Consider the following 12,692-nt stretch of genomic DNA (forward strand, 5'->3'; position numbering starts at 1 on the left):
AAAAGTGCTTTAGATTCAGCTCAAAAAGTAGCATTTAGGCTAAAATAGCTAAACATATATTCTAAACACAACACACTGTGGATAATTTTTTTCGGAAACCAGAACTGTCAAATCCTGCTTGAAGTAAATTCTGTGCTATAACTGAATATAGACGAGGAGGAACACATCTGGTGCCTGGGCTGTGCAAACGTATTTATAATTAAGTAGAATTGAATACCAAAATCCAGCAATGATAGAATTCATTAGACTAGTATAATGCTGTATAATTACTCTCTTTTTTTATATCATCCACTGTATGCTTTAGGAGCTCTTTTTACCCACTGATATCAATGTGCTATGACATATTTATATACACCCTGTATAAAAGGCTGAGGAAGTATTAGACATGTCAGAGGATGACATGGAAAGGCGACTGTTGTACAATAACTACACTGTCAGTGAAACAAGAGGAAACTAATTTAAATTCATTCCCTGGCATGTAACTTTACAGATAGGTACAGGATTTACATTTTGTAAGGAAAGGTGCTCCTTTCTACAGCAGGGAAAGACCTAACACGACAAAATCCACACATCACCTTTTTCCACCAGCACCACTTCCTCAGCTTGCGTGCCTTGCATTACTGGCCCTCCATCAAACACACCACCCTCCGATTTCTGCACGGGCCTTTCTAAGCATTGCCCTTGGGTCTTTCCTCACTGAAACCATCTCCGCACATTATTGCTCACACCTTAGATTTGGAAAGAACTGCCAGCAGGTAATTGCGCTCTCTGAGCTTCTGTGTGACTTCCTTTGCTCTACTTCTTTCCTACAAACCCCAGCCAAGTGTCCCATGAGGTCAAGTGTCTGGTAGGCCAAGTGTCCTACCAGACAGCCCAGCCTCTCTCCCATGCTGTAACACAGTGTAGTATGTGTAGGTCCTGTCAAAGCATCTAAGTTCCCTGGGCCACCAGGGAAAACTAGGGGCTCCACTGCCAAGTTTGGCACTGACAGGAACTTGGACTGACACCAACAAGAGAGAGTTGCCACACTTCTTTAAAAAAGTTAATCAGGTACCAAAGACACTTGTCATCGCTGTCCTAATTTTTTTCACCTAAAGCTACCCACTGCCTCACTAAGGCACCCTTCATCTCCCTCTCAATGTATTTGCTTCTCTTCATTGTCCATATAGAGGCGCAAGGGAGCCTGGACTCACGTAAGATATAAGTTAGTAAGGTTGATTGATAGTGCAGATATCCTGGTCGATGGTTGGACTTGATGATCTTAAAGGTCCTTTCCAACCAAAACCATTCTGTGCTTCTACAGGTTTGTGATTATGCCCACGTAGCCCAGTGACAATAACAGTCTTTTCGATCAGGCTCAGCAGGCAATTACAGAGCCAGTACAGGGCTTGCAGACCAGCCCAAGGGATGAAGTAACCACCTACAACTGCGCTGCCTTCCCCCTTCAAACAGTGGCCAGATACCTACCTGATAATAGCTTTCTCCCCAAAGCTGTAGCTACAGCTGAACAAGTGACAAGGAAATGCAGACAGATAAAAGCAGTCTGCAGGGACAGCAGAACAATAGCTGAAACCAATTATGATTTGCACTTATTTCACATCAGCCCACAGGTTTCTAACAAAAAAACAATGGTCCTGACCAACCACTTCATTTCCAGCCCTCTACTATTCGTGAAAGTTATTTGAGCTATGTGCCTGCAGGCTCAGGAGGAACTGTTCTGCATTAAATATATATTGAGTTCATAACCAAAATAGTCTCTCTGAAGTGGTATTTTTTTGCACAAAAAAGCTGCAAAAGTTCACACCTCAGGTTCCTTCAGACAACAGAGAAAAACTGCATTTAGCAGTTGCAAGCAGCCAAAAGGAACATTAAAATTATTAAGCCAAAATTTAAAGGATGCAGAGTTGTCTTTTAAAGGGAGAAGGCTTGTACACAAATGAGAGAATAACATGTTCTTTCTATAAACTATGGTATGCAGAAAATTTATCTTTCAATAGTTACTAGCACAATTAAGAAATGCTATATTCTTAACAAGCTTAGGATTCAGAAGACATTAAAGATATGATGAAAAGAGTATTTTTAAACTCTGCTGGACCAGAACAAAAGTTAGGCTGTAATTTGAAGAAAATTAAAATAAAGCACTTGTTTAGTAAATAAGTGTGCATGAATTGGCTCTTTTTTTTTATTTCTCATAATAATTTTCTAATTAGCTATGCTGACAAAGACATATTTGAAACAGAACTAATTTAAATTTTACATCATGTTTCTTTTCTTTCATGAAAAGCATAAAGGAACAAGAACACCGTAGTAAATCAAGCAAAATGGTTTCAAAATTCAAAAGATGTAAAACTTCAACAAAGAAACTGTCAGTGATCACTGAGGAAGGATTTTTCAGATTTGCTTTCACATGTAATTACAGAAGCGAACATCAATTATTGACCTACGTACTCTTGATGCAGAGCAATCAAAACATGAGCATCACGGGAATACGCGGCAGTATTTTACAGCTCACTTTTTTTTACAAACATTCAAAAACATCAAACCTGCAATTACTCTATTGTGTAAGATGTCAAATTCCCAGAAAGATTCCCTTATTTCCATAGTTTACTCTTAACTGACACCAGGCAGAAGTATACCTACAAAAGTGATCACCAAAACAGCGCTGCTATCCAAAGAGGGAAAAAAAATGGTTTTGGGGAAGTGAGGGGTCCCACTGCAGGGAACCACACGACCTCCAACTCGTAGCAGTGGCCAGGGGCCACCATGGCACCAGCCCTCTCCTGCCAGATGCCAAAGAAGCAAGGCTAAGCATCGGGTCGTGCGCACTTGGGTCACAAAAACCCCATGCACCGCTACAAGCTTGGGGAAAAGTGGCTGGAAAGCTGCCTGATGGAAAAGGACCTGGGGGTGTTAATCGACGGCCAGCTGAATATGAGCCAGCAGTGTGCCCAGATGGCCAAGGCCAACAGCATCCTGGCTTGTATCAGAAACAGTGTGGCCAGCAGGACAAGGGAAGTGATCATCCCCCTGTACTCGGCACTGGTGAGGCCGCACCTTGAGTGCTGTGTTCAGTTTTGGGCCCCTCACTACAAGAAAGACATTGAGGTGCTGGAGAGAGTCCAAAGAAGGGCAACAAAGCTGGTGAAGGGTCTAGAGAACAAGTCTTATGAGGAGCAGCTGAGGGAACTGGGGTTGACTAGTCTGGAGAAAAGGAGGCTGAGGGGAGACCTTATCGCTTTCTACAACAACCTGAAAGGAGGCTGTAGCGAGGCAGGTGTCAATCTCTTCTCCCAGGTAACAAGTGATAGGATGAGAGGAAATGGTCTCAAGTTGTACCAGGGGAGGTTTAGATTAGATATCAGGAAAAATGTGTTCACCAAAAGGGTTATCAAGCAGTGAAACAGGCTGGCCAGGGAAGTGGTTGAGTCACCATCCCTGGAGGGATTTAAAAGATGTGTAGACATGGTGCTTAGGGATATTGTTTAGTGGTGGATTTGGTAGTGGTAGGTTAATGGTTGGACTTGATGATCTTAAAGGTCCTTTCCAACCAAAATGATTCTATGATTTTATGATTCCATGGTGGAGTTAAGCCACACATCTGCAGCCGAGTCAAGGCTTTCTGGAAAAGCCCTGCCCGCTCTGGGCTGGAGCCTGTGGCAGCTCTAGGCAAGGCAGCTGCCCGGAGCCGGCTGCTGCTGGCAGAGCAATCAATGCAGCTCCTTCCCAAATATCCTCTTCTCCAAGCAGCGCTTGCACGCAAAGCAAGGAGCGGACTGAAACTTGTGTCCTGGCAACCTGCGGGCAGACAATGCCTTTCCCCGGAGCTCTGCAGCCCTTCCTGCCTCACACAGCCAGCCACGTCTCTCCCATGCTGTGGGAATGCCTACATTTTTCCTAAGAGGAAAGCAAGGCAGGACAAACCATCTTCACAGGCTAAATACAACCCAAGGACCGACACATCAGCATCCCTCTTAGATCTCTTTTATACCACATGCTTCTGAAAATCATTATCATATCTTTAAAATAACAAAATTAAACTCAGTAGAATTTGCAATGAACAAAAAATACGGCTAATGAAATATTTGCATCTAAGCTTGAAAACCTGAAATATTCTAGCATGATATCCCGCAACTGGCAATGAAAATAAATAAATCAAAACCGAAAAAACATATGAATTATCTAGACTTGATATCACAAAGATTCTGGGTCTCCCGTGGTGAAATCTGCATCTAGAGAAAAATATTACATGTTTTGATTTGCTTTTATTACATGCAAGTGTGGCCTGGTTTGGCAGTTCCAAATACTTTAACTTTCCCTCCCCTCCCAAAAAAAAAAAACAGGAAGGTGGTTTCCTAGTTAATTAATCCCTGAACCTTCCAAGAAAATGAGAATATAAGTCACCCAACCCACAAAGGTAAGGACTCCAAAACTAATATTACCAACATACACCGGTAATTTAAATCATTTGAATTAAAGATTTTAAAGGAACTACTTGCACACTTAAAGTTCAGTATTTGCATAAGTCTTTGCAAGATCTGAATAGTAAGTCAGAGAATTTGTTTCAAGTTTATCTTAAAGACCTAGAAGGCACCCCAGATACAGCACTACCATTTAAAGGTTATAACATACTCATGGAATCAGCATGAAATTTTCAGAGGACATATTGATATATTTTAGAGCTTTTTTCCATCCTTTGAAGGGTTTTACACTTATTATATCAGCAGCATTGCCATGTAGAGAGGCTTGGGAAAAGGAAAAGGATTTGGCAGAACACGGAATTGATCAGGAGGAGCACTGGATATTGCACATCATTTATAGGTATTTCAAAAGTGCTGCTATTAAAATGCAATTAGATTTTTGCTTTGCCTTCATTACAAAATGTAAAAAATGTTAAGGGTACTTCACTGTTTCTCTACTCATTTATTTCCCTAGAAATGCAAGGAAACTCACAGTCCTTTTTTCTCACATGTTGCTAGAGAACATCTTGAAGACCACAGAAAGCCTACATTGAGAGCTTGAACATTTTAAGCTGAAGAAGACATCATCAGCAGTCTTGAACAAAAATAGCATTTCTGCCATGTTAATTGGTCACTAGAATCAAATATTCAATATACAAAGAAGTTGGTGGCTGGAATCAAATGTTCATTACGCAAAGGAGCTTAAAAATATAAAAGCAAAATCCTTCAAATATTTCCACATCCTAAGTATGCACATCTCTTTGGTATTTATAAAACAGATGGGAGGAGTTTCAGCATGCAAACACTTAGTCACAAAAACATTTCACGAGATGTCCCACAAAAGTTAATGCAAATACTTTTGCATAGAATGGTTCTTGGAAGTGTACTCAGTGAAGCAAAATTAATAATAATGACAGTCTTACCTGGTCCCAGGGACAGATGATTCCTCCGAAACACATAAAGAGATATCCCATGGCAACAAGACATACCCAGACCACCAGAGAAAATATACGAAGCAGCTTCTTAAATACAGGTTCTACGCAGACTAGGATAAATATAGCGAAAAAAATTGCTAGGGCCGTTGGAACAGTTATTAAAAATGCCACATGGTCTTCAATTTCCTGGAAACAGAGGAAAGTGAAAAGGAAGTTAAAAACTAATGTACTTAAAGGTCAGACAGCAATAACATACTCTAAACTGATTGCTCATGGGGATCTCAGAAAGATGTAGCTGAATATCAAAAGTGAGATGGATCAAAATAGGATTTCTTTCACTGGAAGGAGTTGTTCTTTGGAGTATGAACTTCATAAACAACTATTAACAACACTACTGCATGGCACTTCTTTTACTAAATTGAGGAACTGAAGCAGATTGAGAAAACTGTAAATCACACTACAGTAACGTACCAGGCCTGCAGGACTGAGCAAATTAAAAGGCAAACCCAATCTGCAGAAGCGGCACAGCCTTTCTGCTCCAGAACTCAAAAGATTTCTCTGATTAGTGTGGTTTGCAAGTGAAATTCACGCATCCCCACTGAAGACTGCAGCTGTCAGAATGCCTCCCAAATCAGCTATGTGTCCTTAACTCCATAAAAGCCTATTTGACAGTGATATTTGCCAGGTACTACACATTTTCCTTCTGTTTAAAGTATTTATCTGGAAGGATGGGCTCTAGATTACATATATACATTTTTTCCTACCAACTGCTTAATCCAAAATGTGCAAACAACACCTGGAGCAAGGACTAGAATCTAACTTGAAGTGAGATTCAGAATAAACAATATTTAAATTTATTTACAGAACTTACATGGAAGTGACTACACTAATATCTTTAAGTAAGTCATCTAGTGATGGATGCATTAAAAAAAGAATAAATATTTTATTTTATATTCCTGTACATGTTCAAAAGTATCTCTGGTTGAAGTACAACAGCACTATATCAAAGTCTGGTCATAGGATCCTTACTCATTCCGGCAGCTGTTACACATTTTAACAGCCTCATTTGCAGCAACAAGGATTGCAAAAGCAGGCCCCAAATGCTACTGTTGCAAGAGTATAAAATCCTCCACTAACCACACACTTCATGCAGAAAAGCCTCGTAAACATTTATTCATGCTGGTGAAATCTTGGGAACAATCTGGAAGTACCTGCTTGATGATTTCTAAGACATCTAAGCACAAAGAAATAACATTTCTTTTTCCTTGGTTTTGTAGTTGCTTCTTTAGTACCATGATAAATCTTATTTATTGATGGGTTTTCAACTTAAATTCTTAACATTTTACTTAAAAGCTTTTTGATGTGACTTTTTTTCCTTTCTTATGTGTTTAAAACTTGCTACAGTTAGAGGAATACTAAAAATTTACAAGTAAATTTGTAAATTTAGAAAAATTGACAAACGCTGGCAGCATTTTTTTTTTCCCAGAGATAATAAGCTTTACAACTTGGCATCTATAAAGAGACACTTGCTGTAAGGTTCTTTCCCCATCTTTTTTGGTTTCGCTTGCAGTCCTGACTGCAGGGGCACTGCACATCGCAACACCCACCTGCTGCATCAGGCACCTCTGCCCACCCTGCCCTGCTGCCAGCCCAGCACCACCACGCCTGCAGCCACCCCAGCACCGGGCAGCCCCGCGCCAGGAGCCACTCACACACACAAACCTGCTACCGAACCTCAACCAATAACCTCCGCGTTTCAGCAGGAGAGGCGCAGATCGCCCCTCTGCAGAGCGCATTGGCTGAGACTCTGTGCTGTGCTGACACCAGCAGGTTCAAACCAAGGCGAAACACCATGATGAAAGTCCACATCTTATTGTGCAGGCTGCAGATTATCTTTCCACCTACCCTGCCTGACAAAAGGCAGCTCATCTTTCAACCCTTCTTATTCTTTCTTCCCTTTTACTGTAAGTGACGGTGCTAACTTTGAAATGGAAACACTAATCTTCCATATATTAAATACACACATTAAAGCTTTCAAGCGCAAGTTGTAGTGAAAACAAATTTATGGGCTTAAAGTTAGGCATGGAGGTAAGTGTCCGCATGAGTACTGAGCTGTACTAAGAAAGATACATGCAATCTTGCATAGTAAGACAAAATATGAAACCTAAGTAGTAGTAGTAAGAGCTACTGATTTATGCCTCTGAATTTTGTGATTTTTGATCATTCCCATCTCTGAAATTTGTTTCAGTGAATTGATTTAGTAACATCACAAGCAATGTTAGCCCAGAGAACACCAAAATCTTTGATTTCTGCACTTCCAGGTGGGATTGCAAAACTCTTGTTACAAGGTCAGAGGAATGAGTCCCTTCACCGGCAACAAGATAACATTACATTCCTTGCACCATCTGTCATGCAGTCAAGGTCGCAGCACCAAAGGAACTCGCAAGCTTCTGGAGGAAGCTGAGACTCGGGAAAACCACAGATTTAAATGATGGCAAATTGGTAATTCAGTGATAATGACCATACCACAAATACACAAGTGAGAATATCCACATGCACTTCAAGAGCACGCTTCTCCACTTCAGTAAAAAAAGTAAATGTATTGTGCTTTCTAGGACAATCTTGCTTCGTAACAAATCAACAATATTTAGATTTCAGTTTAGAGCATGTATACGGTCACATAGCTACATATTTCTCTGTGTATTCTATCATTAGATCAATCCATCAAAATGTTCGTTCCAAATTAACAGCTAATCAATCAATTTCCTTTTTTAAGTGTACACCGATCTCAACACTTAGCTGAGCCATTTTGATCACTAAATCTAAAATTTTATTTCTGCTTTCTCCCCTTCTCTCGTTGGTTATTGCACAATTTTGCATTTTGTTTTGGTATAAACACATGAAGGGAAAAAAAAAAGACCACAACGTATCAGTTCCCCATCCCAGGTAACTGAATGCAACCTCACTGGCGGTAGTGGGACATCACCTCTCTGAGCTGACTTCAAAACAACCTGCTTCCCACGTCACAAGCTGCTTGCATCGCACCGTACACTGTGTGAATTCTGAAGTTAAATGGAAATTTAAAGACAGAATAGTATACACATCAGGCAATTAAAAATATATGAGAAAACAATTGTTATTACAATTTGAATCGTTTCCAGAAAGCCTTAATATGTACGGGGGGATTTTTCACAATCCTGCCTATAAAATACGCATTAATGTCAGGTCAACAAAAGCAGGCCCTGTGAAGCAGGGGTTTATTTTGGAAACTACTCTTAACAATATTTTCCTATTACTTCAGAGGAACTAAATGTTTATGAAATTGTAACTTCAAGAGCAGGACATTTAAAACCTGTAGCTTCCTCATAAATACTTGCAATCATCAGTGTGTTTAAGCAGGTTAAAAGACGATGTCGTATGCAAAGCCAAGTCCTGAAGGCTAACTGTTCTGTTTCCCTACCCATTTCCCAAGAAGATGGGGAAAAAAAACCCAAAACACTTCCTTTCTTTTTTTGATGCTAGTCTCAGAAATTAAAATACACCAGAGGTAATGGAATTAAAATATCAGCATGACACTTTAGAACATAGTGGCGAAGCCTGCAATACATGCATCTTGCCTGACAGGTCTGTCTTCCTGAGTGTTTTCTATCTTGCTGTTTTTTAATTACTGAAGAAATTAAGAAGTCTACTGTTAGAAATTTTTCCAACCCCCATAAATTCTTCAGAAGCGTATGATAATCTTATCACCACTAAAATCTGAAGAATCACTTTCACTCATCTTTCCAAAGCCCACAACCTTCTCTCATTCTACATCCTGTTCTTTCCTTTTCCAGATAATGCCATGCCCTCAGTTTAATTTTAAACAGCAAAGCCTCCCGTAGAGCACTTCACTGTTTTATATAAAACCATACAGCCTGATGAAGCACTCTATAAAAATGAACAAGCAAGCATTTTAAATACCAGTTTTAGCATAAAATCTTTTACCATGGTCCCTCATTCTTTTAGTACTTTTTCCTTTTTTCTTTTCATCTACTGGAATTTGACAGCAGTCTATATACAGAAGACTCCAGCTGGGATCTGAAATACCACACGCTTTGAATTAACTCGAACCATTTACTACATTAAATTCCTACTAAAATCACTTTTTGCTGAGACCAAACGCTTTCTATATGTAAATATAAAAACAAGCAAGTAATGTTCTTCAGACATTAAAACTATGTATGATTTCATACATCTATTTTCAAAAATGTTGAGTGTTAAAAAAAAAATGTTACAGGGCTCGAGGATTACTAACTTACTGACCTCTCTATCAAAACAGGACAATATCTTCCTTTACCCAGACTAACAGACTGAAAGAATCTATAGCAAAAATTGCCCATTTTTCCTGTAAAGCCTTTTCCAGGACTGGAGCGAATTACAACAATTTTCAGAAGACATATCATCATGCTTCCCTTCCTAAAAATGGACTGTGTTTCAATTCTCTAAATCCTCAAGAAATAGCACTCTACAAACCCAAAAAGCTGCAAAAGTCTTCTGGCTACTTGTGGCTCTTGTCCCATGGTTTTATATTTTAGTGAATTTGCTTACGTCTGACTGCACTGTGTGCCATCTGCTAGACAGCTGGAAAAATCTCCGTTTTATTAGGAGGTGCTGTGCCCTGCTCCTGGCCAAGTACTGTACAGCTTCTTCTAGGACTTCATCATTTAGGACAACAACTGAAAAGTTTTGGCCCGCCATCTCAGATTTTTTTTCCATCAATTCCATCATTATTAGACCATCTTCGCTTCAGAAATGGCGCAGTGTCTCTAAGCTGTTTCCAAGCCCACATGGTATTTTCTGGATCCACAACTTAGAAAAACTCCTCTGACTTTCATGCCCACCATTTATCTTTCATAACACAAAGCTTTGCTTGTTTTTCTTGCTTAGCTGCCTGGTCAGAAGCTTGCTCATGTGCCTCTTTTTTTTTTTTTTAAGCTTTTATTGAGCATTGTGCAACATGTTCAAGGACAACAGCAGAAAATTAATTGAACTGTACCTTTTAATCAAACTGTCCTGAAGTTTGTGTCAATGAAGCTTTTGATTTTCACTAAGGCTCTATGTAATTGGATGCCTAAGATTTTTTCCCTCTGATTCAGCACTCCCTGTTTGGCTTGGTAGATCAATGATAACAGCATCAGGCTCAAATCCAGTTGTTTCATGATGTCTGGTCTTGAGAAATTCAGTTCTCTCTATTAATGAGTCTGATGTTCAGTCTTTTGACTGAACTTGCTGTTAGCACACGGTCATATTTGACTTCTCGCTAGACTGCAATCAGTCCAGCAATTTGCACATCACATGCATCAGGTAATTCTGACCGGCATTACAACAGCCAAGCTGCTGCCTGATGTCATATATAACCAGCAAGCAGCACCTCTGCATTCATGGCCAGATTCTAGATCATTTTGTATTTGTTAGTATATTGTGACACTATTAAAGTAGTAAGACTTTATTCAAATCCTTCAGATGACATTCTGGTCACCTGGAGCCTCTCCTCAAACTTGAAAGTCATGAACAATGTGCCCTGTAAAATCCCCCTGTATGAGAAGTGTGGCATGTTGCAACAGTGCAATAATTCTGCAGAAATCAATGGGAACTCTTCTTTGACTTTACAGGGTCTGTCCTAGCTAGCACATTGGACTAATAGTGATACTACAGTGACCAACCATGTAGGTATTGTGAACACCCTCTGACCACCTATGTGCTTGACTACAGTACCAAGCACTTTTTGCCAGTGGATTCTTTTCAGTGAGTCCAACTGCATACAGATGTTGTTCATCTTCTCACTTACTCAGTAGAAAACAATTGCATCCAGGTTTTTCCAAGTTTGCCTGATAGCTACGAATGAACCTTGCCTGCCTCAGTGTTGTAGCAATGATTGCCAGGAACACAGTCTGACATACCAGAGATCACAGACTTCTCTGCTTAATGCAAAAACACCAGACCTCACAGAGGCTTTGGAAAGGCTCCTTGGAGGTGCTGAGAAGAGTCAAAGGCCATGGCTGCTGTGCAAATAACTAACATAAGGAAGGTTAAAAGAAAAGTTCTGGAGGCAAAATATTGGTTACTAGTGAAGAAGCAGAGGACTACGGTAGCATTCTCAGAAATGCTCCCAAAACAAGACAGGTTGACAAGCAGAAGTTCAGTAAGTAGCTAAGAAAATGTATTAAAAAGGGAATTCAAAGAAACAGGGAAATTTTGGGAAGAGGGAGGGAGCCTCTAGAAGGTAGCTGAGCTTAATCTAAACCAGAAAACACAGAGTTTGCTGGCACTTCAAAGATCACAGGAAAACATTCAAACTGAAGACTTTATAGAAACATAGTAAGTGGTTTAAGAGAAGCAGTGATGTCATGGAGACCTGTAATTCTCAACTAAAGGAAAGGACAGAAGTCAATTAAACTCAAGCAAGAAGGAAATGGCAAAGAAAAGCCAGAACAGACAGGCTCTCTTTTTCAAAATTTTGCAGAGAAATAAAACACCTACATGAAAGTATACACTCTTCTATATGAACACTAAAAGCCGAAGAAGCTAAATGGAAGAACTAAAATGCCTGTTGTTAAAACAACATTATTTGCACAATAGTCTTACTGAAAACTTGGTGAAAAAAGACTATCAGCAGAATACTGAAAAAGCAGAAAAGACTGAAAGCCATACACCTCAGCAGGGATTGAAGAAAGGCTTGTATTAACAAGCTAGGAGAATCAACAAATAGCATGAAGTCCCTGTGAAGGAAAAAAATAGACTGAACAGCAAAGGCTTATCAAAATAAATGACCTAGAGGACTAGTCATCCAGCCAGGATGGAAACTTTGAGATTCTATGAAACACAGAGATAAGAAGGGCTATCAAAGAAGAAAACACAAGAGGTCAAGGGATACTTCAGTGACTCCCAGCTTGACTGGCTAAGGATCGCAACAGCAGATGGAAGCGGAGACCCCTGTCTATGTCTTATGCACAGCTGAAAAACAAAACAAACACACACATAAACAAACAAACAAAAAAACCCACCTATACAATGAAAGAGAAAACACTCAATCTGATCTCAAGAAGTGGAAAGAACCTGGTTCATAAAATATTACTATTGAGGAGCTGCTTTATAACAATGACAAACTTGTTAAGCAAACAAATGGAAAACAAAACCTAAACACTAAAATTGAAAGGGGGAGCTAGAAGCTTACAGATTAAAGTCTTTGTCGGTGGCCTGAAGACACTATAAAACTCAGAAGCACAGGACAAAAGCTAATCAGTTCCCAAAAACTACTTGA

At 39.7% G+C, this 12,692-nt stretch overlaps 1 protein-coding gene across 1 annotated transcript in view; it reads right to left on the reverse strand.

Moving 5' to 3' along the window:
* Window positions 1-12,692, reverse strand: part of ADCY2 (adenylate cyclase 2) — a 236,481-nt gene that overhangs the window by 211,485 nt on the left and 12,304 nt on the right. The window contains exon 2 of the mRNA XM_068397286.1: window positions 5,381-5,578. Within this exon, the coding sequence (XP_068253387.1) occupies window positions 5,381-5,578 (198 nt within the window). The remainder of the gene's footprint in view (window positions 1-5,380; window positions 5,579-12,692) is intronic.

This window comes from Nyctibius grandis, chromosome 3 (assembly GCF_013368605.1).
Source record: "Nyctibius grandis isolate bNycGra1 chromosome 3, bNycGra1.pri, whole genome shotgun sequence".
NCBI lineage: Eukaryota > Metazoa > Chordata > Aves > Nyctibiiformes > Nyctibiidae > Nyctibius > Nyctibius grandis.